This window comes from Naegleria gruberi (genome assembly GCF_000004985.1).
Source record: "Naegleria gruberi genomic scaffold NAEGRscaffold_17, whole genome shotgun sequence".
Classification (NCBI taxonomy): Eukaryota; Heterolobosea; class Eutetramitea; order Acrasida; family Naegleriidae; genus Naegleria; species Naegleria gruberi.
In genome coordinates this window covers 455,590-483,532 of record NW_003163310.1, presented here as the reverse complement: position 1 = coordinate 483,532, position 27,943 = coordinate 455,590, and the positions used below count along the sequence as shown (strand labels likewise).

The following is a 27,943-nucleotide window of genomic DNA, read 5'->3' as shown; positions in this document are numbered from 1 at the left end:
TTAAGGCATGTTTAGAAAAGAATCCAGTAGATAGAATGAATCCTTCTGAACTCTTAACAACCAGATTTATTACAATTTATAATGGATCTGATCGACATCATTTTGGAGATATTGCACATAGACGTATCATTTCAGAATTTTTAAATAGATAAATTTCTGTTAAGTTCAGTCATTTGCTTTAATTCATATTGAAAATAATATTTGATCACATGTTATAGGTTTGCTGATTGAGGAAATTGGAAAACTTCAATTTTTGATAAATTGTTTTATTTACAGAGCTCAGTAACAACATCCCTTCTTGTTTGATGAAGTTGTTTCATTTTCCTTATCTTTATCATTCTTATCAAAATTACTGTTTTGTGTTGCTCCAACCACGTTCAGTTCTGTTTTTTTATGATCTCCTAAATTATTTTGACCTTGTGTTTGAAGTGTCATATTTTTTGTAATTTTCATGATATGAGAAACCAAAAAGTGGAATGCAGTGTCAATATTCACATTCTTTCTTGCTATGTAAAGTTTCAAAATAAAAAAGTCACTAAATGCACTTACCTGATGTTTCAAACCAAGCAATAAATCCATTTTCCTTTGCAAACTTATTCATCTTTGTTTTATCGATTGTAATTTCTGGTAAATCACACTTATTAGCTAACAAAATCATTGGTATTGGTGTAACTCCATCTGGTAAAACTACTTTAGAATTAATATCATCTCTCCACTTTTTAACATTATCCAAAGTTGAAGGTCTTGAAATATCAAAACAAACAACTGCTGCAATAGCATATTTATAATAAACTCTTGTCATGGCTAATATATTTCAATTATTATCATTATTATTATACTAATAATAATTAACAATCACATACCCTATTATTATGATTATGATTATGTATTATTATGATTAAATATATTTTGAAAATATTCCAAATAATCAATTTGATTGAATTTAAATATTTAGAATATAAAATTGAATATATAATTGAATATATTTACCCCAAATCTTTCATGTCCAGCAATATCCCATAATTGTAAAGAAACTGATGTATTTTCATTCCAATCTATATGTTTTAAACAAAAATCAACTCCAATAGTTATACGATAATTGCTTGTAAACTCTCCTGTACAATACCTCCGAATCAAACTAATTTCCTCATCATGAGATTATCAATATTAATTTAAATAAATTTACCTTGTTTTTCCAACAGCATAATCACCAACAACAAGTACTTTATAGAGGTGATTATTAGTCTTGTTACTTGGTTGATTGGATTGTGTTGTTACATCTCCATTCATCATCATTATACCATTTCCACCACTACTACTGCTACCACCACCGATGGTATTCATTGATAAAGTTGGATCAAGAACTTCATCATGAGTTGTACTATAATGTAAAATTTCATCGTCTTCCATCTCGTTATTATTTGTTATTGTTGTTATTGTTGTTGTTATTTTAAAATACACAGAGAGATTATATATAATTCCAATCAATTTAAAATCCTTCTTCTTCTTCGTATTGACTTTCAAATGGTCAGTAGTGATGAGTACTAGTAGCAAAGCCTTTGAAAGATTTTTTAATTTTTTTAAACTCCGTATTTCTCTCCCAATAGAAACTCCCCAACTTTGAATCAATACTGAAAGTCATATGGAACAACACAGAAAAACGTGATTATGTTCATGTTATGATCAATGTAAAACGATGATAGTAATATTATAGTAATATTATAATAAGGTTGATAAATTCATTAATTTACTTTTTCTTTTTACTTTGTTTCTTCTTATTAAAATCAACATCACTTCGGAATTTCTTCCTCATATCAATGGCATCTTCTTTATCAGCATAATATCCCTTTTCAATTTCAAACTCTTCAAATCCTAATGTATTATGATATAATGAAATGGCAGCATTATTACTCTTTCTTACGTGAAGGCTAGCGTAGGCTGCTCCATATGAATCTTGCATAGCTCCTTGTGCCATATTCATCAATCTTTTAGCCATACCTAATTTTCTATGTGATCGGAGAACTGAAAGACTTGTAATATGACCATGAGGATAATCAAACTTTTCATCATATTCTTCCTCCATTTTAGACATGACATATCCGACAAGATGACCTGGTCGATCTTCAGCAATATATTGTGATTGTGGCCAAGACAAGGCATGATATAAATAATATTTCATTTGATAATTTTCTGGAAGACAACTCAAGTTGCAATTTTGCATTGCGAACAAGTCGGCAACTCTAGCTCTACGTACGTTCATTTTTTTTACTAATAATTAAAATAGAAATTTTAAAATATTTAAAAAATAATTAATGTGGATATCCTAAATTATCCCTTCCACCCGATGCTCAGACTTTTTGTTCATCAGCCACGCTCAGACCCTTCAGTATCGGCGCAAGCGAAAAACGGGAAATGGTCTTCTAATTCAACTTCTATTTGGTTCATCAAATGAATAAAAAATAATATTTTTCCAATTTATTGGCGCTTCGAAAAACCGTTACACGAAGATATTTATTTCTCAAAATGATGAGATCAAAGTTATGATTTAGACTTGAGATGATGGAAGAAGTAAAGTATCAACTTATGGGCAAGGTACTTATGATATAATGAATTTTTTGATGCACTTGATCGACAAAATTCATCTCAAGATTTGAGACAGCAACAATCACCTAGTCAATTATCAACATCTATGAAATGATGATGTAATAAGCTGTAATGGTAGGCCTACCTACCAAAATGCATGGCTGTAGTAGGATTAACTCAATACACCATACAGCACATAGTGTTTGATACAGATATGTCCCATTATGAAAGTAATTCGTTGAGAATTTACTGTCATCATGATTTAATTTTATTATTCATTTGATGTTCCAAATAGAAGTTGAATTAGAAGACCATTTCCCGTTTTTCGCTTGTGGCAATCTGAAAAATCCAGGCCAAAAAATTTTCGATTTTGAACAAATCCAAACCAGCATCGGGTGGAAGGGATATCCTAAATGACATACATGTATTGTGTCAAAAGAATGAATTGTATTTGCAATATTTCATAAAAAAACTATTAAGAAAATATCAATGAGAGATGAAAGAACTCTTTGGATGAACATTTTACCGCTCAATATATATTTGATGGCTGTTGAGGTTTTTAAAAATAAAAAATGCAACAACCACCATTAAGCAAATCTCCAATAACTACAATCAATAACACTGATTCAGCCTCATCATCATTGGAAGCCTTCAAATTTGGAACACAAAATGAATCAACAAGACCAAAGAGTGCCTCCCGACCAAGAACACCTAATTTTGACAATCCTCTCGATATTTCCCCTCAATCTACTAGAGACTTTATTAGAACGAGGAAGGACAGTCTTGCCTTTGCGGATGAGCAAGGAAACTTTTTAACAAAAACAATTCAAGATGAATTTGAAAAGATTAAGGATAAAGTCTCAAAGGAAATGATGGCAGATTCATTTGTGGATCTTGCTCGCCTTGGTAAAATTGAATTAGTAAAGGAATGGTTGGAACAATCAGGAATGGATCCGAATATGAAGAATAAGAATGGTGTAAGTAGAATGAGTATATTTTAATTTCTAATATTTCAAAAATAGCAAGTAAGTATTTATAATTTGGTATAGTTTACAAAATAACAATTTAGACAGCAATGTTTTGGGCAGTAAAGAAGGGAAATTCAGCACTAGTAAAATTATTGGAATTACATGGAGCTGATTTGGAATAATTATTGTTCTGATGATTGTGACATTACCAAATCAGGGAGAGCATTCAAAATTTGTCTGTACAAGTTATTATAATCAATAATGCTTCCTTTTCCTCTTCTAAATTCCACCAGACAAAAACCGCCTTGAGTAGCTTCAATTTTAACACTAAAAGTTAATCCAACTTGTTGAATAGTAGCAAAACATTTCAAATCTGCAAAATTATGATCACTATTTTGTTGTGAAAGTTTAGAATCACCTAAGTGTGTCGTTGAAACTTTAACTTGTAAAACATCTGATAGAGTTGATTTGATTTTTTCCAAAACTGAATGCTTATCTCCTCCTGCAATAAATCTAGTTTCACGTCTAATAGTTACTTGATTAGTGGTAACTCTTTGAACGAGTGGATTAACAATACCACTCATCATTATACTAGCCAAATCAAATGCATTCAATAGTACTTTCTTTTCTACCAAATTTGGTTCAGATGATAGAACAGATTCATTGGCACACTCCTTAACTGAACTATCAATTTGTTCCTGTGTTAAATTTTCAGAAATTAAACCTTCAGTAGAAATTAAACTTGATGTTGGTGATGATGATGATGATAAATTGTATTCTTCCTCCTGAGTAAACCACGGATGTTTCAGTACACTCTCTGTTGAAATTCTAAAATCTGGATTAACTACCAACATTCTTCTAATTAAATCTTTAGCATCCGATGAAAAATATTCAGGAAATGGATTATATTCTCCATTCTTAATCTTTTTAAATAATTCTTTTAAGAAAAATAAATAGATTAATGTTTTGAATTCAAAACTGCTTACCTTGTATGGAATCAGCTGAAAAAGGAAAGTGACCAGACAACATGACATATAATATTACACCACATGACCAAATATCAGCTTTTTTACCATCATACCCTTTTTCCATTAATACTTCAGCTGTTTTTTTGTTACGACAATTGAAATATGTTTGTAAATGAAAATATTATATTAAATATTATTGTAAATCTCAATAATTAATTATTAAAATAATAAATATTACATACGTGCAACATAATTTGGAGTACCACATGTAGTAGTTAACATCTTTTTTGAATCACCTGCTCCAACACATAAAGCACTCAAACCAAAATCACTAATTTTCAAAACATCCTTATCATCCAATAATAAATTTTCAGGTTTTAAATCTCTATGTGATACACCTTGTTCATGACAATAGTGAATTCCTGAAATGAGTTGATGGAAATATTTTCTACATTGACATTCATCAAATCTTTTAGCCTTTACAATACCTATTATATATTATTATCATATGTATTCATAATTATTATTATGATTAATTATTATTAATTATTATTAATTTAATTAGTAAATCATATCCGATAGTTATCATTTGTTTAATATTTTCATCACATCAATAAATAAAATATTCATGATGATGATCATCATCGGAATGAAAATGATCATCATACAAAATAATAATAATAATTAAATAAATAATTAAAATGATAATGATGATGAAATACATTGTTAAAAAAACCTACGATCAAACAATTCACCACCAGTAACCAATTCTAAAACAATATAAATATTACTAGGTGATTGTAAAACTTCACGTAATCTAATAACATGTCGATGTGATAATAATTTCATAATGGCAATTTCACGTCTCAGTTGAGATTCCAAATTTTCCTGTTGAATCATTTTACGATCAATGATTTTAATAGCCCACGTTGTTCCATCATTCATATCTTGTCCATATTTAACTTTGGAAAAGTTTCCTTTACCAAGTGTTTGATATAATTGATATTGTCCTATAATATTGTTTTTGTAAATATTATCAAGTATTATAATATTATTAGTATTGTTAGTAATATTATATGTAAATATATATTGTGAATGATGATGACAGATTCATTGTGTTAGAAAAGTTGGAAAGTTTCTTGAATCCATACCTATTTTTGAGACCATTTTTTTTTAATATGACATTTCGAATAAGTTTAAAGTTTAGTTTGGAAAATAGATTCTCCCAACATTGAGATACAACAAGACAATCAGTATTGACAATTCTCTTGAAACCACATTAACTTTATAGAAAATCTGAATGGTGGATAATAATATTGTAAATCATTTTATTATTGAAGTAATTGAATAGTTACATATCCATGTGTACTATTAGCATCTTCCTTTCCATCTTGATTAATTCCTCCATTAAATGAAATAGCTCCATAATCAGGAAATGGTATATCATACTTATTCTCAGGAACACATGATCCACCAATATAACCTCCACCACCTCCACCTTCATGTACAGAAGCTTATTTAAATTAATTTGAAATTAAAATCATAATAATATGAATATATTCATAATTGTAAAATAATTGTAAAATATTTGTAAATAAATGTGGAATTGAAGTAACTTACCACCTCCACCACCAAATCCACCATTGGCTCCATAAGAACCATTATAACTACCACCTTGACCACCTCTACAGAAACTGACACCAAATCCATTAGTGGAAGTTTTATCCATTTCTCCATCATTAATCCATCCAGCACCACCACTTCCTCTACCAGCTTTTCCAATTGAGAGTGAAGCATCTTGAGCTTTTGGTAATCTACCACCAGGTCCATTCGTTTTCCAACTACTCCAACTAGCACCATTTCCTCCAGCTGCTGCAATTAACAAGATTGGAGAAGAATTCTCAATTTTCTTGCTGCTATTATTACCAATTGAGCAAATAAATGTTCCACCACCACCACCTGCACCACCACCACCACTTCCACCAATAGCAGAACTTCCCTGCTGACCAACAAGTATTTGTAAAATTGTATTCCTTTCCAAAGTGAAATCACCTGAAATGATAGCTCCGTAACCTCCTCTCTTTCCATTGGAAGGATTTGATCCACCACATGCACCTGCAGCAATGATTTTATACTTTCCAGTGAATGGAACTGTCCACTGTTGAATTCCACTGTTAATGAGAGTGACCTTATCTTTCATGTGAAGATTGTTATTGTAAAAATTCCCAATCTGTGTGGGACCAGTTCTTCCTTCTGCTCCTAGATTGGTGAATTCCACTTTTAAATCTTTCTTTTGAATGGATTCTGCTTTAATCTTTCCCATTTTCTCAACGACGGTAATTACCTGACTGACAATTGTGTAAAAGTTAATGAGATCAATGTTATGAAGATCTGATAAGTGAGTGAATAGTTCCTTTTCAGTTGCCAATTTGAAATCCTTCTTAACTTGATTGTATTTAACAACCTTGGCAAACATCATTTCAAAATTTGACATATTGTCAATTTCCTTAAAAGTTCGTTCCAAATCTAGAGTCTTTTCCTTGAAGGAAATCAGATTATTCACAATAGAACTCTTTTCATTACATTTTGTATCAATTTCCCTATTCAATTCTTCCTTTCTCAATTCCAATTTTTGTTTCATCTTTTCAATTTCATGACAAACTTGTTCTTTCAAATCCATTTTCTTCTTTTCAATAACACTCAACTCTGTTTTTAAATCTTCATCTTGTGAACTACCCTTCTCCTTATGCCATTCTTCAATTTTCAAAGTTAGTTCATCCACTAGTTTCGGCAATAAGATTCGTTCCTCTTCACTTGCATCATCTATCAGAGCACAATCATGTCCTTTATGTTCCTTTGTAAAACCACACGTTGGACAAACCAAACTCTCACAAGTTCTACAATAAATATTTATGGCTAAATTGTGTTGAGGACAAATTTGATCTGAAAGTGGACTAATTTCATGAGTGGAATATTTTTTTGAGTGTTTCTTCTTGTGGAAATCACATAATTTGACATTACATTGAACACAGGAATAGAGTGCCAATTCTTCATCGTCATCTTCAAGACAAACTGAACATTTGTGTTGGTGGACTCTCATTTTTTTTTAATTGTGTTGATTTGTCACTAATCATTTGAAAATTGTGTTAGTGACCACCCATTATAATCATTAGAACAGAGATGATGATTATTATAATGGGTGGTATTTGCAAAGTAATACTATTTCCTAAATGGTACTCTTTGCTAAACATTCACATAATCCAATTCAACTTGTTGCTTAATTTTTTATCCTTTGAGAATTTTCCAGGGTCTTTTGATTTCACAAATTTTACTGGAGGGCAATGTGTTGAGAGTATTCAATGAAGAGGAAGAGATTTCAATATTCGTTTCTCCCTTGCTCCTCTGTAGGAGGAAGGTGAGGAAAGTTAACTAAATGATCTTTTAGATATTGGAAAGAGGAAAACAAGATGAATTTGAAGCTGTTGTTTATTGCATTGAATTTCTTAAACAGTTCAAATTGTAATAAGGAATTACTCATAGGTAAATTGTTTTTTGAATAGAAATTATTAAGGTTAAGATCGTCTGCCATTAATGTATTCATGATTAAGGTATATTACAAAAGATACCACTACAGTTTTGCATACCATGCACAGACTCTGCTTGACGAGACGCAGTTATTGGAAATATTTCGTCTTAACTATTAACTAATGATTACGCATTGCTCTAAACAGAAGAATTCCTTTAGTGTATCATCTTAGCCAAAAACATAATATTGATTGTCAGCAAAAGCATTGTTATTATACCTTAAAGCTTGTTTTACGAGTTCTGAAAACTATTGAAACTTTCCATAAATAGATCTATTACTCTATTATTATTAAAGTGTTAATGCAATAGTTGCGAAAAGTTGTAAACACACAACACATGAAGGAAAATTAAGCGCATAATAAACCAAAACTGTCAATCAAATGCCATAATTAAATAAATGCTCCAACACAATAAAAACATTGTGCTGGAGCAAACACTATGTATTAAACTTTAAAAAAACAAAACAATACTATTTAACAATGAACAAGTTAAATATTGTGATTATGGCCATTCTCATGGTCTGTTTGTGCAGTTTCGTCCACTCAACTTCAGTCAATTTCAAACAATCTTTGGGAAACTATGTTAATTTACCAGAAAGTGTTTATGCCTACAAATTAATCAGTAGTAGAACCATCACTGGTGCTACCATCTACACATTGAATGTTACCTCTCTCACTTGGTTGCCTGAATCAGAGGTTGGCTCAGCTCACACCTGGTTCCATTATTTGGAAATTACAATTCCAAATGAATTGAATAAGAATAATCATGAAAGTTTCTTCTTTATCACAAATGGTAATACCAATGCTGATGTTCCTGGAGCAACTGATTCATCAGCTTCACCAATTTATGTTCCTTCCTTCACTTATAATCTTGCAGTTACCACAAAGAGTATTACTGCTATTGTATATATTGTACCAAATCAACCAATTACCTATGCTTCTGATTCTACTCATACTAGTAGAACTGAAGATGCTATTATTGGATTCGGTTGGAATCGTTTCATGAGTAATACAAGTGATCCATCTAATTTATTGTATGTTACTCAATTACCTCAAGTTAAGGGAAGTAAGATGGCAATGGATGCTGTTGTTGCTTTTGTTAAGAAACAAGTTAATCATAATGTTGAAACATTCTTTGTTAGTGGTGCTTCAAAGAGAGGGTAAGTTCTTTTTCATCACTTTCATTATTAACCATTCGAATAATATATTAACTAATCTCCTCCTATTGAATATCAGATGGACCACCTTGTTGTTGGCTGCAGTTGATTCAAGAGTTTCTGCAATTGCTCCAATGGTTATTCCTGTATTTGGAACAAGAGATTTCATTTTGAGAACTTATAATAATTTATGTGCTTGGCCTCTTGCTTTCCATGATTATGTTTCTGCAGGTGTCATTGATTATCTTTTCAATGATGTTTTTGACAGTTTGACAGATATTGTTGATCCAGCTAATTATGTTAGATTGCAAACTATTCCAAAGTATCAAATACTTTCTATGGGTGATGAATTCTTTGCTCCGTAAGTTTTCTTTCATAATTTCATAATTTAATCTCACCTTAATGTATAGAGATCTTAATGCACTTTCCTATTCAAAGATTAAGGGTGAAAAGTATGTTCGTTTCCTTCCAAACACTGGTCACTACATGCTCAACACTGATGTTCTTGCTGTTCTTGGAACATTCTACACTTCCAGATTGAATAATCAAATTCTTCCAAAGTACAGTTTCTCTCATGAATATGTGAATGCAGGTGTTGTCATTTATGTTTCAGTTAGTAATGGAATTAAGCCATCCAGTGTTAAAGTTTGGTACGCCACCAATCCAACTGCACACGATTTCAGAACTACCACCATTGGATCCAATGTTTGGCAAAATCAAACCTTAATTGAAACTAAATCACTCGAATGGCAAGTTTTAATTAATAATCCAACAAGTGGATGGACTGCTGCTATGGTTGAATTGACCTTTGATAGTACTATTGGTGGTGTCTCTTTGACTCCATTGAAATTCACTACTAATACCTACGTCACTCCAGATACTACACCATGTACTGTTAGTGCAACAAATTTGCCAACTCACAATTTGGTTTAAGATCAGTTAATTCTTTTGATGATGTGTAATAAAAACCACCAATAATTCTCAATATCACTCGTATCTCAATCTTTTAATGTGATTTGGTTTTCCAAGTGTTTCAATAATGAATGGTCTTAATCAAATTTACTTGCTTTTTGAAAAGTTTTAATCAGTAGTGGAAGCAGTGGCCACGACAAATCTCTCCTTTGTGAAATCGTACGAAGTGAGTGAATAGCATCCCCACCACTCTGCACCAGAAAGCCAATATAATGACCATGAGCTATTTCCTTCTAATAAATACTCATCCCAACAATAATTTTCACAACTTCCATCATGATCATTGTAATATTCAGTGATTAGGTTTGCAATGTCCTCAGTTGTATTAATTCTCAACCCATAGGGTGGATTTGAACATTTAGCAAAGATGTCAGACCACATTTCATTTGGTTTAGCATTTCTTAATATTTCAGAATAGAAAGCAACACTATCTTCTATTCCTGATGCTGAAATGGCAATGGAATGAGTGGATTCAATCTCTTTAAAATCATTGAACATCATTACTAAACCCTTTCCCATTGAGTATTGAGTGACTGGAAACGAATCAGCTGAATAATCCCTTTCATCGAAATTGAATGCCAACTCTCTATCTGGTATTCCAATTTGAAATTTCGATTTCTCATCCAAATCCCACCTAGAAACTGCAGCAATTAACACAAATTTATGCAGTTTTCTCCTAAGATAGTCATCCAAATCAAATCTACAATGTTTTAACACACTTCAATAATTTACAAGGACTATACAAACTAAAATCAATGACACCTCCCTTATCCGAATAGGAATCCATACTTGCAAAGTCAACATATTGATAACCACCTATGAATGGTGCTTGATAAAACTCTTTCAATAATTCTCTACAATTCTCTCCTCTTAAAAACTGATTAAAATTGTGCAATGGCATTTCCTCTCTCATAAACCTTGCATCAATTTTAAATAGTTTACAAATAGTGTCATTGTAAATTGTCTTATCAAAATAATCTGCTCTCAACATTTCTGCAAAATATTTGCTAGATCTCTCCATAATGGCAATACTGGGCAGTGGTAAAAAGGAGAAGACATGAGAGAGAATATCGGGTGAGTGGTAAACATCAGAAAGTGATGACATTTTTTTAAAGATATTAAAAGATTGAACAGTCGTAATATCCAGACTTGGAAGGTTTTTTGGGAGAAATTTGAACTTTAAAATTATTGTAAAGATGAAAAGACTATATTAAAGCACTATCGGAGCATCCTATTTAGTGATAAGACAACGAATCAAAACCAAGAATCTTAGTTAGTCTAAAGATTTGGTCTCAGGCTGTTATTGATACGAGACATTAATAAAGTTTCACGTTTTATTCTACGCTAATAGCACCAATATAAAGTGATGTTAATTGTTTCATTTCATGTATGAATTTGGATCCTTCTACACCAATTTGATTGTTAGCAATATTAAGTGATGTTAATTGTTTCATTTCACTTATGAATTTAACTTTATCTGGAGAGTTAAGCAACCTATTAGAAAACTTAATATTTACAATACTATTCATGAATTGACTTTTCATTAACAATTCAATTCTATTTTCTGTAAATTGTTTTTTAAATTGAATAACAAGTTTTGAACGTTCCTTGATCACATTAAACCATTGTTTTGAAATTAAAGAACAATTATTCAAAATAAACCACGAATCATGCAAATAATTTCAAAACAAACATCATCCGAAAATATAATATTCTCTATTAATTAGCAATTCATTTCATTAATTATTATTGTTATTATGAGAAAATACCAACCTTCTTCAGGTTTTACCTCCATTACGATGATAATGATAGCTGCGGTTTTTTCTGATCGAATATCGCAAACAATTCTTGATGTTCCATCATCAACAACAAAGCCTTGTTCCGTAAAGTATTTTTTTCAAAGTCAATACAGCAAAAAAAGCAGACTGATCGTGGAGTTCATCACAATTTGTTAAGGGATTTTAAGATTAAAATTCCTCAAACTCACTTCATATATGATCTTTCCTTAGATTTTCTTTGAGCATTTATACTCAACCAAGTTGTTAAAGGACCACCTAACAAGAGACTGTGCAATAACAAAAGAATATTGCATCTCAGATAATATACTACAAACATGTTTGATTTTAGCTTGCATGTCACCGTTAAAATTAATCAATGCATCGACAATAATTTCCAAAACAAATCCTTTCAAGTTGTTTAGTATATCTTCTTCATTCAACCCATTGTCCAATAATACCATTCGGATTTGTTCCATAGTTCAACTCTTTGGATTACCTTTATCTAATGAAACATTTCCAATGGTTAGAATTCCTTGAGCTCTTTTTAGAGTTGGTTTGATTATGACTTGTTTTGATGGTGATGGAGCGACAATTCCTTCACGATCTTTGCACAATGATATATTTTCATTTTGTGGTAAGGTTTCACATTCAAAAGTTCTTTTGTTAATAATAATGTCCATATATTCGATCTGTCTATTGAAATTCTTATATTTTTCAAAATACTGCTTTTGCTTTTGAATCATCGGTTCAATCAAGAACCTACATATTTGTCTACCTTGAGTTCAATTATCCAAATAAATGTTTCTTCAATCACAACAAGGTCTATTATTCCAGTGTTTGTCCAATCTTGACAAGTCACATCAAAGTCCATCAAAGACATTAACATAAAAATGCATGTGTGATAATAAACCTCATATTTAGCAATAGTGTCCATTGACGAAAAGGGAATACATGCTAAAAAACTTGAAAGTTGCTCGTGGGTCATTGTTATTAATGTGAGTGGTACATCTTTCTGCATGTTGAAATAATAAACTTTTTGGTAGAGATTTCGAGATTAATCTTTCACAAAATGCTAACATAATTTCGTCGTTTGGTATATCCAACATTATCATTTGGTTATCGTGTCGAATAGTCACAAGTCCAGCCTGGACTAGAAAAGTGGCAGGTAAAAACTCTGCTGATTTTTGAATTGGTTCAAACTTGCCAAAGTCAGACTGATTTTTCAAATGAAAAAAATAAAATATAATGTTATTTATTTATAGTAAAAACAATGAGACAACAGGTTCGAAAACATTGAGAGTTTACAATAATATGAAAGTTTGATATGGAACACGTTTTTACAAGTCACGAAAATGAGAAGTTTCACTCCATGAGGAGCGATTTAATGTTTTTATCAACTTTTGTCACCAACTTAACTTCCTATTCATTAGATGATTGTGCTAATATTTCACAGATTTAACAAAATTCCAACCACCAATAGTTCAATTACTGCAAACATTAGAAATATATGATGAAGTGCTGATAAAGACTGTTTGATATTTCATGTGAGCGTTGAGTTGTTTGCAAACAACTGCAATATTCCAATCAAAAATTTTGAACAGAGCTATGGACACTTTGTAACAATAAATATCCATCTAATAAGAGCTATGGATAATTTGTATTTCGAAATATCTTCTACTATTTTCCAATTTAAAAATCTGCAAAGGAAAAAGTAAAAATTCAGCACTAACCTAACTTGGTATTACTAAAATGGAATCATTCCAAATTCGTCCAATATTTCATATAATTCAACAATAAATACTCAAAACATTCAAAGTTTTTCATATAAAAAAAGTTGAAAATGTCATCTCAAATCCAAAAAAATCTGCCAGAACAACGTACAAACAAACCCATCAATGCTACTGCTTCAGCTACCTCTGAGGAGGAGGGCACTGTTTTGAGATTTTACCCTCAGGATATTAGCGTTACACGAAACCAACCTCTCCTCGAAATGATAGAGAAATGTTACGTCCCCCAAGTCTTTAAAGATGGTCCTCAAGATGCTGAGATGAGTATTGTTGGTGGAAAGATTAAAATGTCTCAGATTGACAAGTTAATTCCACGTACTCCAGGATTTGATATGTTACATACTTTCACAGCTGCCAAGTTGACTGCAAATATGTGGCGAGACACTGTCAATGCATTGAGAAAAACATTCCCTGATGATAAAAAGTTGAGTAAGGCAGCTGAATACTGGAATAAGATGCCAAGTGGTACTCTCCAAATCAGTCCATATGGTTTGGAAGACGAAAAGAATTCTTATTATTCTCGTGGTAATGGTAGTATTGAACTAAAGTTTGGTTATTTCACTGATGACAAAGGAGATACAATTTACACATGTCAATCATCTGACATTGTTGCTCATGAAACTGGACATTATGTACTGGATCATTTGCGTCCAGAATTCAATGATTCTAGAAATGTGCAAACTGGTAGTCTTCATCAAGCATTTGGTGATATTTCTGCCTTAAGTTTCGTATTTGCTGATGATGCCATGGCTAGAGCTTTAATTAATTTAACATTGGGTAACCTTCATGCTTCAGCAAACAACTTTGCTTCTAACTTGGCTGAGGAATTTGGTATTTCATTGGGAATGCCTGGTTATCTCCGTAAGGCTGATAATGATTACAAAATTTCTCAGGGTGAGGAAGAGGGCCCCTTCTTATCAGAGGTGTTTACAGGCGCTTATTATGATGCCCTTGCAAGTGCTTTTAAGGAAGCTACTGCAGAATTCACTGAATATAATTCAGTCACTTTGTTGCAGGCAGTTAGTGAATATGCTCGTACCCTCCTATTGCATGCCATTGTAACAGTCGAAGGACATTCACCAGATTTTGTTGACATTGCCAATCGATTGTTTGAGGTTATTGATCTCCATAGTCAAAATGCACCTGCAAAAATAGCTTATTTGCAAAAGTTAAAGTGGAAAACTTACTTTCAAACAGAGTTTGAGCGTCATGAGGTCAGTAAACCTGTTAATCAATTACGCTATGCTGCAAAAAAGTGGGATATGGTAGCTGAACAAGTAAAACCAGAGAAGGAGATCTTAACAATGGTTTGTGGTGCACGCACTCTCCAAAATTAATTATGTATATATATAAACAACAATTTGTGAGTATTATTGGATGTGTAATAGTTTTTATATTGAGATAAACCATCTTATCAAGTTTATTAAGCTTAAAGAGAGTTCTAAATCAGAGAAATCCTATGAGGAATGATTTGATTTTTGGTTTTACAAATTATTCATGCCCACCAAAGTGGAATTTTCCATCAATTCATCTTCCCATCCCAATTCTCTCACTAACAATTCCACACATCCATCAATGGTTGATCAGCTCCTCCCAAATATAAATATATAAATATAAATCCAAATGATTATTCTTCACATCACATTCTCTAATGGCTGATTGAATATTGTAAAATCCTCCACATCGATCTCTATTGATTAAAACTCTCATCGTTCCATGAGGTACGTATTCTGGAAGGAGGGCAACTGGATAAACTTGTAAAATGGTTCCAATCACAATGAATAGTTTACAATTTTTGTGTTTTTTCAAATCTTGAAAAACACATTCTCCAAATTTGTCTGGTAAATCAACTCTCCGTACAGAACTACATAAGGTTTTACAATATTTCCACAAACATTGCATTTGGGAATTTGAACTTCTCACCTTTACTTGTAATTTCATCTCTTAAATATTGTAAAGTAAATTGTTTTTTACAATGCATGCCATGAGAGGTGTACAATTTTCCATGACAATGCACCAACAAGTCATCTGAAACTCCACTTTTTCTCTCCAATCCATCAATATTTTGCTTGTACAATCTCATTAACTTGTCCTTATCTTGCAATAGCTTGATAAAGAAATGAGTTTTCGATGGTTTGTAATCGGTGGCAATGAAATTCTTCATTCTCTCAAAAAATGGAATTGGATTTTCTTTGAAATAACCAATTTCGAATATTGATGTTGGATCTTTGACTTGAAACTTACCGAGTGAGCCATTTACAAAGAGTCCTTTACCTGGAGTTCTAAAATCTGGAATGCCACATGAAGTTGACAATCCAGCACCTGTCAAAACAATTATGAAGGCATCTGGAATGTTGTGAATTTGCTGAGCGAGTGATTTGACAGCATCAAGTCGTCATCAGAAATGGTTGAATGAATTTGACATGAAGCAAGTACCCACAGTCCAGTCATTATTTGATCTGAAATAGAAGAGCAATAAATCCGAAATGACTTTCCTTATGTTATCATCTGCTTGCGCCGAAATTAGCAAATCTTATGAAGAAATGAGAATGGGAAAGGGAGCCAACAAGGATAAAACGCTCCTAGTCTTGAAAATGCATCCATTCAAATCGATCAAGAATTAACTAAACTCTCCTCATTGGATGAATTGACCACCAATCTCCCTCCAAAAAACACTCGAGTTGGCATTTCGAAACTCAACGAAAACAGTGGCATCAGAGAAGGAACCAGAACAGTCAACCTCAACAGTCAAAACTGTTAAGGAAAAATTGAATGGATTGAGTGCAACGATTCATTGCTCTGTGAGTGAAATTGATGAAAATTTAATGACTGAAAAATGTTTAACTTTTATGAAATAGTGAAATTTAAACTATTGATAAAATTCTGTTATTTTTCATAATGTCTAAAGAAATATTCTATGGTTGTAAACTTATTGTAAACTAATTGTAAACTCTTCTATCTCAAAAACAAGACACCATTTCTGAGTAGAAATATTTATTTTTTAAGAAGCTTGAGCATCCCACTTTGAATAAATGTTGCAAAATTAGCATTGTGCCTGCATTGGAGCTCCTTTCTGAAACCAACGGAGGTGGTGTATCAACAAGTATTAAAGTCGAAAAGATCCTCCCATGCGGGAATTGAACCCGTGGGTGAAAGCCAGGTATCCTAGCCATTGGACTACACGGTATTCAAATTCCTTAAAAATATTGAGTCACTGAGCAAGATATTGTCTACTACAGCAACCAATTGAGGAAAGATTTCAATACTTTCATAAACCCATTCAAACTCTTTAGAAATATCAATTAATTTGTTATCTGTTCCAATTTCATAGTCAACCATGACATTTACATCCATTCATGGTACATTTTCCATTTCCAGAACAAGATTCTGGAGTTGAGGAAAGATGAAATTGATTATCAGATCCCTGACAATACAATTGTGAACAATCACTACCATTCAATAGAGTATTATTTGAAATAATTAAACATTCACATTGATTGTAATCTTTACAAATTCCTCTTGAATTGCAAGTTTGAGAATTATTTGCTGGAATTCCAAAACAAGATGTCTGTTCACAGTTTTCTCCAAAATATCCGTCTAAACATGTCCAAACATTTGAATGTTCACAGCTTCCTTTTCCAGAACAAACTAGAGCGCTTGTCTTTTCAATTCCAAAACAAGTAAAATTCAACCTCTTAACCAAAATTGTTACGTTGGTTGTTTCTGATGAAGATAATTGATAATATTCACATGAATTTCCAACATATCCACTATTACATTGACATGTATCAACATTCGTACACTTTCCCTTTGAAGTGCAAACATTCGAATCTGTTGCAGAAATATTGAAACATTTTGGTATGGAACAGTCAAATCCAACATGATTCTTATCACATTGACATACATCTGCATCAATACAAATTCCATTTCCTGAACAAGATTGTGAATTTTCTGCATGTGTTCCAAAACAGGAAAATCCAGACTTTTCACACGAAAATCCTCCAAAGGCAATGTTGAATTTCTATCACAATTGCAAGTATTCAAACCAACACATTTTCCTCTCAGACTACAAATATTTGACTTATCATGAAAGTAATCCACAAGATCATAATCAAGACATGTTGGAATTTCACAAAACATTCCAACATATGAATTTGATGGGGAGAAATTGGAATCATCAACACATGAACATGTTGCAAAAGAACCTGACACAACACTACATACACCTCTTCCACTACAAACATTTGGATCTGTTGGTAGTAATCCTCCACATAATGCAATTTCACACTCTGAACCTCCGAATAATGATGGCTCATCACATCGACATATATCTGGCCCAGTGCATGTACCTCTTCCACTGCAAACATTAGCTGTATCGGAGCTTAATTTACCAAAACATGTAGGTAAGGCCATAACTATAATGGGAAGGTAAGGTAGTTTAAGGCATGATGATGATTTTTAAAATTACAAACCTTTACTATGAGCACTATGCAAAATTGTAATGGTTATGGATATCATCAATAATAGATGAAGAAGTGATGATTCCATTTTTTTGTGTTGCGTCTTCTTGTGGATGGATTCATATGGATTCAACTGAAATGTTCTTTTGAGACATTTTTGGAGAATGGAACGGACTTTAATTAATTGGAAATTTCAGTGGTTTTTAAAGAAATCCTATCCAAAATTCTTTAACTCATTAATTGGCAATATTTACTTAATGTGTCTTAACAAGACTCGCTGCTTGTGAACACTTGACCTTATTGAAGTGATGTTTAATTGAAAAGACACAGTTTAAGACGATTGATGGCTACGGCCATATCACGATGAATGCACCTCATCCCGTCCGATTTGAGAAGTTAAGCATCGTCGAGCCACATCAGTACTGAGGTTGGAGACAACTTGGGAACCTGTGGTGCTGTAGTCTTTTTATTAATCCGAAAACCATACCTTATCCATGCCAGTTGAATGCAATGACCTTGAGAAGCATGAAATTGGATTTCTGAAGGAAGACTCACAGTTAGTGCAAAATCTAGTTGTTTCGTTCTTTCTCAGAAACAAAGTGGCATTTGTAGATCCATTCACCTTAAAATGTTTGCATAGTATGTAAAATACCTACAGTTTTCAATGAGATGGAATTCATATTCTGAAATTCCATACATGCTCTTCTTTGGATAATGATTACAGAGGGGAAAGAAACGATTTCCATTTTGAAGATGTTGTGATTGAAGATGCTTCTTTATTGGATGCTTACGAATGGAAAATTGACTCAGATGATCTGAGATCAATATTTAGTGTGTGGTTAGTTTGTTTAGGTTTGAACAGGAATTTTAAAATCAAAAAAATGCAAAAAATCAAAGGTTTGATCACCTCCTTCTTTTCTAATAACAACAAGATGCTTGATTTCGGAAAGAGTAAGTAGTTTCATTTGTTATGACCTTGTTGAATATTCGAAAATAGTGGAAAGTAGAATTAATCGAAACAATTTATTTCCTAATGAAATTTGTTTGGAAATTGTTAATTATTTGGAGCCTTCGTTTATCATCACAACTTGTAGTTTAATTTCATATCAATTTTTAAAAGTCATTAAATCACATTCGAAACTTTCCTTCAAATTTTCTAAAGAAATTACAACCGAAAATATTAAATATTTAACAAGAAGTGAATTTTTACAAAATATTGAAAGTATTGAATTTAACAAAAGTGATACAGAGCTTGTTGATGTGAAATTATTTAAAGTTTTGATGAAAATGCAAAATTTAAAAAGACTGTACACTGGTTGGAATTGGATTTCAGAAGAGTCTTTGAAAATTATTTATGGAATGAGACAATTGACTAGTCTTGAGGTTGCTTGCTGCAGACTTGATAAAAATACTATTAATGGAATAAGTGAATTGGATCAATTGACCGAATTAAATGTTAATTGGAATAAGATTGGAGATGAAGGAGCTAAATGTATTGGAAATATGAAAAAATTAACTAGTTTAAGCATTTCTGGAACAGGATTAACTAATGATGGAATGGAATCCATAAGTCAATTGTCAGAATTAACGTCACTTAAGGTGGATAGCGAAAAACTTAGTTATGAAGGAATTAATTCAATAACCAAACTTACAAAATTAACTCATCTTTCTTGCAAAGATTCTTCATTGAATGAACAAGGTTGCAAGTTCATTTCAAAATTATCCAATTTGAAATTTCTTGATATTGATGGAAACTCAATTGGAAGCGAAGGAGTTCAATATTTTAGTGAACTAAAGCAAATCAAATCCATTCATGCCTATAGATGTGGAATTGACCCAATAGGAGCAAAGACAATAGGAGAAATGAAGCAATTAACTTCCCTGGTACTTATTAATAATTCTTTAGGATGGGAAGGAACCAGTTACATAGGACAATTAAACCAATTGACTGAACTTAATTTGAATTCTAATAGCATAGGTGACGAAGGTGTCGATTCGTTATCTAACCTTGAGAACCTGACCACTCTAAAAATCAGCGCTAATAGGATTACCAATTTGACAGCTATTGCTCAATTAAACAAATTAACAACACTTGAAGTTATGTATAATAGACTTGGAGATCAAGGAATAAGATACATCACTGAATTGTGCCACCTAACAGACCTATCTATTTGCGATATTCAACTCACAGCAGAAGGGGCCAAAATTTTGTCATGCATGAAGCAATTAACTAATCTTTCACTTAATGAAAACCAAATTGAGGACGAAGGTGCATCTATTATTTCATCCATGAAGAATTTGAAACAACTTGACCTGTTAAACACTGGTATTACAAGTGAGGGAGTGAAATTAATTTGCCAAATTCCAGAGTTGAGCGACCTCAATATTAGTTGCAATAATATTGGAGATGAAGGCGCCCAATATGTAAGTGGTATGACGCAGTTGACTACTCTAATTGCCTACAAGTGTAATATTGGTTACGAAGGAGCAAAACACATCAGTAATATGAAACAGTTGACTAGACTAAGCATTATGAATAATAATCTCACAAATGCAGGAGTAGAACTATTAACAAAGATGGCACATGCCATAGTTTTCACTTAATAAGAATAAATAATTTATTTAACATCAGTCTTTTCATACATTTCGTCAATGTCCTTTTGGAACAAATCTCTAAGCTTGTTTCTAACAAGACTCAATTTTGGTGTTGTACATCCAGGATAGAATTCAAAATCTCTTGGAAGCAATTTGATGGCCTTAACCATTTCAAACCCTAATAATTTCTTTTCCTTTCCAACTCTTTCCAATTCTTTGAGAATCATCTTATTTACTGATTCATCAGCACATAATTTTTCCAAATGTTCCAATTGTTGAGATTCTGAAAGTTGAGAAATGGCAGTGACGTTTGCTAACTTTTGATTTTGTAAAGCCCAATCCAATAATTTCAATCCATTAACAGCAACAAAACCGACAAGGAATGTCTTGTAACTATCACCATAAACCCACAAACGAGAAACATAATTGGCTTCACTCAATTTACCTTCAACATTTTCAGCAGCAACATATTCACCTTGAGCCAATTTAAACATGTTCTTCTTTCTATCAACAATTGCTAATTGACCAGATGGTAACCATCTATTGAAAATAATGAATCAGTTATAATACTAAATTAAATACTAACCTTCCAATATCACCAGTATGGAACCAACCATCTGTATCATAAACTTCACGAGTCTTTTCTTCTTCCTTATAATAGCCAAGTGAAATATTTGGACCTCTGATACAAACTTCACCACTGTTATTGGACTTATTGGAATAATTCATGTCTGGAACGTCAACCAATTTGACTTCCAAGCAAGGCAATAAGCAGCCACCATGACCAGTTGAGAAGTCATATGGCAATTGAATTGTAGAACCGGCACATCTATGAAAAGTTTCAATAATTGTTACACAATTTCAATAATACTTACGTTTCAGTTAAACCATAACCTTGAACAACTGGGCATCCGAAAGCAACTGAAATGAATTGCTGTACTTCTTTTCTTAAAGGTGCACCTCCGGATAAGATACCCTTCAATTTACCACCAACAGCAGCTTTCAATTTGTTGAAAACCAACATATCAAGAATTGGGTTCTTAACTTCAATACCATTAGTTTCAATGGCCTTCAGCTTGGAATTGTAAGCTTTTTGGAAAATCATTTGGGCAAACTTTTTCTTTTGTTTGATTTGATCTCTGATACCATCATAGAGACGATCCAAAACTCTTGGAACTGCAGGGAACAAAGTTGGTTGAACAATTGCAATATCATCCTTAAGTTTTCTAACATCACCTCTCCAATAACTTTGTTATTTTTTGTAAATTAACATTGAAAGAACTGAAACTTACCCAATACTACCACCAACTTGAATGAAAGCCATTTCAGCAACTCTTTCCAAGATGTGAGCAAGTGGTAAATATGAAATAACTCTATCTTGCTCTGAAATGTGAATCAAATTACCAATTACACCTGAAATTGTCGAAACAATATTCAAGTGAGTCAAAATTACTCCTTTTGGCATACCAGTTGTACCACTATTGAAATATTAATCTTTGAATATTGTTAATAATGAACTTACCTAGTATACATAATAGATGAAATATCAATAGCTCTTGGTGGAGTTGGATTAACTCTCTTATCACCAGCACCTAATGCAGAGAATTCACTGAATGTATATAATTTGACAGAGTCTTTGGTCTTGTTTTTGAATTCTTCCTTCCATGTTTGAACTTGTTCTGCATATTTAGCATTTTCTAAATTATCAAACAAGACAACATGTTTCAAATATTCACATTGATTAACCCATTTCATAACATTCTTTGAAAATACATCATCACCACTAACAAATAAAGTGACAACTTCACCATGATTCATAATATATACAGATGATTCTTCTCCCAATGTATCATACAAGGCAATTGTAACAAGTGATTGAGTATGACAAGCTTCAGAAACAACTTGCCATTCAGGTCTATTCTTTGAATAAATTGCAACGTGATAATGTGGTTTAAGACCAGTATTTACAAGTGCAGAACCAACATTGAGAACCTTTTCTTGAACTTGTGAATAAGTTTCAAATTTAACACCCAATTGTGGAGGTGCATTTGGAGTGGAACTGCTTGCAATTGTATCAATTCTACCCAAGCAAGGACGATTTGGGAATTTCTCAGCAGCAAATTTAAAAGATTCATAACAAGTTGTTGGAGTCTTGTCATTAAATGTACAACCAGAAACGAGTCCATCTTTAAAATCGGCTCTTCTTCTAATTGGTGAAGGTTCAATTCCTTCTCCAGTTTCGTTTGCATTTCCAACAACGACAGTTTGATTAGGCACAATTTGTTTGATGTTTCTTGTGACCAATGACTGATAGCTGTATGGCTTGTGAGGAATGTTATATTCTTTTAAAACATCTCTTTCATTAATAAATACAGTTGGTTCTTTCTTTACAAAATATTCTTTAACTTGATTATCATCACTAGATTGACTTTCAACATTAATTACAGATTCTGGAATAACTTCATTGATTGAAGTTGCCTGATGAGGAACAAAATCAAGAGTAACATCCAAGTGAGACACGTCACCACTCACACTTGACGAAAGTGATGATTCTGCCATTTGTACCAAGGTTTCATCAGTTGTACTAACCGATGACGAAATTGCATTGGTTTGCTGATCATTCTTTACATCCTGATCCTGGTGATGGAGAGAGTCAGATTCAACAGTAATTGAAGTATCATTATTGATGGTGTCACTCATTTTGATCGGCAGTTGTGTAATTTCTTCTTTGTATTTTTGTCTGGGTAACGTTTAAAAATTGATTCTTTTGAACTTGTTTAAAAATTTTAAATGATTTTTGCACAAAAGGCTTTTGATATCTAGAGTTTTTTTTTTTGTTGAGATTTTTAAGTTGTGATGCATGATGGAAGATCCTCCTCTTTGTAATTTATGGATCATTTGCAACTTCAGGGAAGTAACTTGTGATGGTTGTTGATGTATTGTTGGGAGGGAAATGGATAAGGACTTGAAGGTCAATCGAAATTTAAGCACTCCTTGATGGTCCTCGGAAAAGGCAAGGATGAAGTTTCAATAGAAATTGTAATCAATCCTGTGGCTTGACTCATTCAATACTAATATTTATCTGATGCAATATTATTGTTGTTGGGTATAATATTCTGTGTGTGTTTATTTACATTCTGAAGTGTTTATTTACAAGTGTGTGATGCGCGAGACTAAAATTTAATGCACCTTCATGAAGGTATGAAGAATGGTTGTGAGAACATTATGAATGGATTCACGTAGATTTTCCACTGATAGGGATTGTATATTAGAAGGCCGAATTGTTGGTGCGAAGGATGATGATTGTATATTGTTTGTTGATTGAGTATTGTTGGAAGAAATTGATTCCAATTCCTTCTTATTAAAAGAAGATGTTGATTGAGTTCTTAATGAATTAGCATAATAGCTTCCGGCAATCAATATCGGAATAAGAGACTTGTTAATATTCCTTCTCAGATAAGACATTGCAAATAGATTGTTTTTTTTCACTTGTTTTCTTCCAAAGAAGTTGTATTGATAGAAGAGAGTGGACAAAGACAATAATTGCGCCTATTTGATCGACTGGTGCGTCCCGAATGGAGAGGATAAGATTGAATTTGTACTCTTTCGGGATGGGCAAATAATGATGGAAATTGTCTTATCTAATCAAAACCGCCATTACTATCTACTGAATTTTTCAAATATTCAATCGAGAGTATCTATTTGATTTTTAATTATTTGTTATTGATATCTTCTTTAGCTTAAGGTTCTTTTGGATAATTTCCTTTAAAATTGTCGAAATGTATAAAATTATTGGACATGATGAACCACTTGGAAAATTTAAAATACATTTAATAATTGATTATCAATTTTAAAATTCAATTTCATGATTCAATATCAGTGATGCACATTATTTTAATATTCTATTCGCTCACCTCTCTCTCCCATGCTGTGTAGATATCCAAATAAACAATGTTGCTGTAATAGCAACCGTTGTTCTTCAAAGAGAGCTTGTACACCATCAGATGAGTAACAAACGCCCTGTTTAATCTCCAACCAATCAAACGAGAGAGTTGAACACGACACCGTTAAGCTCTGAGTCAAACACGGCAAGTTTGCTTGCGTTGACTCGCGAGTGTAAAAGAATATTTTGAATCTCTTTTTGTTGAAAAAAAATACATCAAACATAATGTCCACCACCCAAGCACCATCTGACACCAAGGTTTTTGTTTCTAACTTGCCATACAGAACCAACTGGTCTGCTTTGAAGGAACACTTCTCTGCTGCTGGTAACGTTACCTACGCTAGAATCTTCACTGATGCTCAAACTAAGAGATCCAAGGGTATTGGTTTTGTTGAATTCGATACTGCTGAAGCTGCTGCTAAGGCTATCACCATGTTCAACGAATCTGAATTCAATGCCAGAAAGATCTACGTCAGACAATTCCAAGAAAAGGAAAAGACTGAACAAGTTGCTCAACAATAAATCGTTTTGGTGCTAAGTTAAACCGAAAATAATAATATTTAAATTAAAAAATTTATTGTGATGATATTCGGAAAAATCTTTCAAATAGTTCAAATTCAATAATATCTAGATGATGAAATTAAATTTATTGCAAATCGGTAATCCACGTTCTTTCTGGAATAACAACTTTGCCAACCTTTTCAAGAAGCAATTCTTCCTTTTCTTCATAATGAACACTAAACAAACTCTTAAGCTTCTCCGATTGCAGTAATTGATAGGTAGAGTTACTAATTTGCACTTGATTGGTTTTACCTGTTGATTCGACAATTTCTGCAACCTCTATGCCTTTACCGAACAAGTCATAGGTTTGTTTAGTCTTACCGACAACACCAGCAATAATATCACAACTACTGTGAATACCAATTCTTACTTTTAGGTCTACAGTGGTTTCTTTTTTACAAAATTGTTGAATCACACGAATCATGGCTAAACCTCCCTTTACAATATTATCAGCATGTTCAGGAACGAATTTTGGAACACCACTAGCTAAAAAGTAACAATCACCAATTGTCTTGATCTTTTCTAATTGGAAAGCTGTACAGACATCATCAAAGCTACCAAAAATTTCATGGAGAATTGAGACAACTTCTTCTGGTCTTTTACCATTCGACATCTTTGTGAAACCCACAATGTCACAGAACAACACACTACACATTTCGAAAATATCAATAACTTGTTGACCCATACTGATACGTTGAGCAACATTCTTAGGGAAAATCTTGTCTGCAAGTCTTGTCAATTGTTCTTCCTTAGTTACCATGTTCTTCACATCTCTGATAAAACCAACAAATGATGAAGAACTACTTCCTACATCAATAATTTCGGAAACTCTTAATTCAATCTTGATTGATTTAGCCTTCTTTGTTTTAGCTTTCAAAAATCTTGTCTTATCTACTACTCTCTTCTCTCCTGTTTTCAAATATCTTTGAAGATAGTAATCATGTTTTTGTCTATCCTTTTCATTGCATAACATTTTCACATTTTTACCTAGAACATCTTTCTTCAAGTATCCAAATGTTGCAGTGCATGCAGTATTGAATGTTTGAATAATACCTTGTTGAGAAATTGAAATAATTGGAATGACTGACAAATCTGTGATGGCTTCGTAAACCTTTCTCAAAGCCATTTCTTTCTTTTCTTCAATACTGTCTTGTATCACTTCCATATATGCTACAAAATGTTCAACTCCCAATTTTTGAATCGTAATGAATCTTGTTTTAACAGAGAAAAATGTTTTAAGTATTGTTGCTTTTCCTTTCAATATTCTGATTTTCATTAGTGTATCCTTTCTCTTTTTTAATTCTTCAGCTCCAACTTCCTTACTGATTGATGTAACAGATGCACCATCAGAATTGTTGAAGATTGGTTTTCCTGTAAAATCTTCAATGACTTGTTGTACTTCACAAACTGAATCTTCAAGGAACAGCTCACTTACGTGTTCTCCCAAAACAGAGAAGGAGAATACACCAAAGAGGTCTTCTGCTTCTCGATTCAAATATTCTATTGTTGCATAATTATCAAAGATTAAAACTGGGAATCCACACATATTAAATTGTGAGATCAAATTATTTAACTGTACAAAGTCGTCTTGATGAGTGAAGGCAACTTCATCATCTAAGGTTGATCTATCGGCACCACTGTCGGAGGTAAGTTGACTTTGGGTATCAGAGTTATCATCACTATAATTGCTTGATGTATCCATTTGACTACCAGTATCTAGACCTTTACGAGAGTTCATTGTTGAGGCAAATCTTCTACTAATACCTCTTCTTTTTTCACCTCTTTGGAATGACGAAGTTTGACTCATATTTGAGGCGGAATTCATTTCTGCAAGTTTTGTTGGGTTTCTTCTTCCCTTGGTTGATAACTTTTCAAACTTTACTTCACTATCAACATCATCATCGTCGTCCATATACTGTGAGTCCATTTTTGCTAATAACAATTTCTTTTTGATGGCTTCCTGTGTTTCATGAAGACTTGTAACATCAAAATCCTCATCAGTTTGAATACCTGCTCTATTAGATGGTTTAGCCAATGAAAGGCTTGAATTTATCAACCTCTCATCACTATCATCTTCACTATGACCACGATTATTAATATTAGAAGGCATGATGATAAAAATTTTCAATATATTCCCTTCAGCCTTAGTATCTTTTTTTGTGGTTTGTTATTAGGAGAGACTTGGCGCTCTATTGTAGAAGAGAGTTCGTTAAGGCTTGCCTCAATTTTACAGTTTATTTTCAAAGGACCCATTACACCTCTACACTAAAAAGTCTTACAGGTATCCAAAAAAGTCTCGATTAGGAACCAGTGTTGGTTGCAATCGAGAGCAAAATGTACACAGATTCTTTGCGAACTTTTGATGAGAAAAAATCTTACTATATCTCTTATGGAATCGAGGCAACTGATACTTATAATTTGGAAAATATTAAGATGAGAGTGATGATGAACATGTTCATCTTCAACGAACAACTATTACATCCTTAATATTTTCCAAACAAAAGTTAAGGAATTCAACTAGGAACAACAGATGTTGTAACTTCTTTAATGTATTAAGTGTTGATAAATATAAAATAATCTTCTTAAG

At 32.5% G+C, this 27,943-nt stretch overlaps 12 protein-coding genes across 12 annotated transcripts; 4 read left to right on the top strand and 8 right to left on the bottom strand.

Annotated features, from left to right (window-relative positions):
- Positions 1-259: 259 nt before the first annotated feature.
- NAEGRDRAFT_79340 (rab family small GTPase) lies at positions 260-1,410 on the bottom strand (the record flags this gene model as incomplete). Its single annotated transcript, XM_002678539.1, has 4 exons — positions 260-506; positions 550-805; positions 991-1,138; positions 1,187-1,410. 4 exons carry the CDS (start codon positions 1,408-1,410, stop codon positions 280-282), a joined length of 855 nt encoding a protein of 284 aa, XP_002678585.1. The 3' UTR covers positions 260-279.
- Positions 1,411-1,747: 337 nt separating this feature from the next.
- On the bottom strand, positions 1,748-2,260 carry NAEGRDRAFT_32697 (N-acetyltransferase; the record flags this gene model as incomplete). Its single annotated transcript, XM_002678538.1, has 1 exon — positions 1,748-2,260. One exon carries the CDS (start codon positions 2,258-2,260, stop codon positions 1,748-1,750), a length of 513 nt encoding a protein of 170 aa, XP_002678584.1.
- Positions 2,261-3,155: 895 nt separating this feature from the next.
- Positions 3,156-3,584, top strand: NAEGRDRAFT_66301 (uncharacterized protein; the record flags this gene model as incomplete). The annotated part of the gene is made up of 1 exon (XM_002678649.1): positions 3,156-3,584. The coding sequence occupies one exon, from the start codon at positions 3,156-3,158 to the stop codon at positions 3,582-3,584; it is 429 nt and encodes a 142-aa protein (XP_002678695.1).
- Positions 3,585-4,318: 734 nt separating this feature from the next.
- On the bottom strand, positions 4,319-5,533 carry NAEGRDRAFT_3132 (uncharacterized protein; the record flags this gene model as incomplete). The annotated part of the gene is made up of 4 exons (XM_002678537.1): positions 4,319-4,488; positions 4,538-4,654; positions 4,762-5,007; positions 5,260-5,533. Coding segments are annotated over 4 exons (807 nt in total), but the record flags the coding sequence as incomplete, so codon positions are not given.
- A 3,074-nt stretch (positions 5,534-8,607) lies between these two features.
- Positions 8,608-10,193, top strand: NAEGRDRAFT_48256 (uncharacterized protein; the record flags this gene model as incomplete). Its single annotated transcript, XM_002678648.1, has 3 exons — positions 8,608-9,263; positions 9,340-9,621; positions 9,671-10,193. 3 exons carry the CDS (start codon positions 8,608-8,610, stop codon positions 10,191-10,193), a joined length of 1,461 nt encoding a protein of 486 aa, XP_002678694.1.
- Positions 10,194-10,340: 147 nt separating this feature from the next.
- NAEGRDRAFT_66298 (uncharacterized protein) lies at positions 10,341-10,751 on the bottom strand (the record flags this gene model as incomplete). The annotated part of the gene is made up of 1 exon (XM_002678536.1): positions 10,341-10,751. One exon carries the CDS (start codon positions 10,749-10,751, stop codon positions 10,341-10,343), a length of 411 nt encoding a protein of 136 aa, XP_002678582.1.
- A 181-nt stretch (positions 10,752-10,932) lies between these two features.
- NAEGRDRAFT_66297 (uncharacterized protein) lies at positions 10,933-11,337 on the bottom strand (the record flags this gene model as incomplete). Its single annotated transcript, XM_002678535.1, has 1 exon — positions 10,933-11,337. The coding sequence occupies one exon, from the start codon at positions 11,335-11,337 to the stop codon at positions 10,933-10,935; it is 405 nt and encodes a 134-aa protein (XP_002678581.1).
- A 2,513-nt stretch (positions 11,338-13,850) lies between these two features.
- NAEGRDRAFT_48255 (uncharacterized protein) lies at positions 13,851-15,134 on the top strand (the record flags this gene model as incomplete). Its single annotated transcript, XM_002678647.1, has 1 exon — positions 13,851-15,134. One exon carries the CDS (start codon positions 13,851-13,853, stop codon positions 15,132-15,134), a length of 1,284 nt encoding a protein of 427 aa, XP_002678693.1.
- Positions 15,135-17,128: 1,994 nt separating this feature from the next.
- On the bottom strand, positions 17,129-18,210 carry NAEGRDRAFT_66295 (uncharacterized protein; the record flags this gene model as incomplete). The annotated part of the gene is made up of 2 exons (XM_002678534.1): positions 17,129-17,818; positions 18,022-18,210. The coding sequence occupies 2 exons, from the start codon at positions 18,208-18,210 to the stop codon at positions 17,129-17,131; spliced, it is 879 nt and encodes a 292-aa protein (XP_002678580.1).
- A 2,665-nt stretch (positions 18,211-20,875) lies between these two features.
- On the bottom strand, positions 20,876-23,411 carry NAEGRDRAFT_32809 (uncharacterized protein; the record flags this gene model as incomplete). Its single annotated transcript, XM_002678533.1, has 5 exons — positions 20,876-21,392; positions 21,439-21,681; positions 21,728-22,099; positions 22,145-22,330; positions 22,375-23,411. 5 exons carry the CDS (start codon positions 23,409-23,411, stop codon positions 20,876-20,878), a joined length of 2,355 nt encoding a protein of 784 aa, XP_002678579.1.
- A 1,603-nt stretch (positions 23,412-25,014) lies between these two features.
- On the top strand, positions 25,015-25,379 carry NAEGRDRAFT_38811 (RRM domain-containing protein). The gene has a single exon (XM_002678646.1). The coding sequence runs from the start codon at positions 25,021-25,023 to the stop codon at positions 25,315-25,317; it is 297 nt and encodes a 98-aa protein (XP_002678692.1). The 5' UTR covers positions 25,015-25,020; the 3' UTR covers positions 25,318-25,379.
- Positions 25,380-25,441: 62 nt separating this feature from the next.
- NAEGRDRAFT_66293 (uncharacterized protein) lies at positions 25,442-27,466 on the bottom strand (the record flags this gene model as incomplete). Its single annotated transcript, XM_002678532.1, has 1 exon — positions 25,442-27,466. One exon carries the CDS (start codon positions 27,464-27,466, stop codon positions 25,442-25,444), a length of 2,025 nt encoding a protein of 674 aa, XP_002678578.1.
- Positions 27,467-27,943: the final 477 nt, after the last annotated feature.

Bases quoted from the DNA above. Each gene is read 5' to 3' on its own strand.
- NAEGRDRAFT_38811 (XM_002678646.1), top strand. From the start codon at position 25,021: ATGTCCACCACCCAAGCACCATCTGACACCAAGGTTTTTGTTTCTAAC.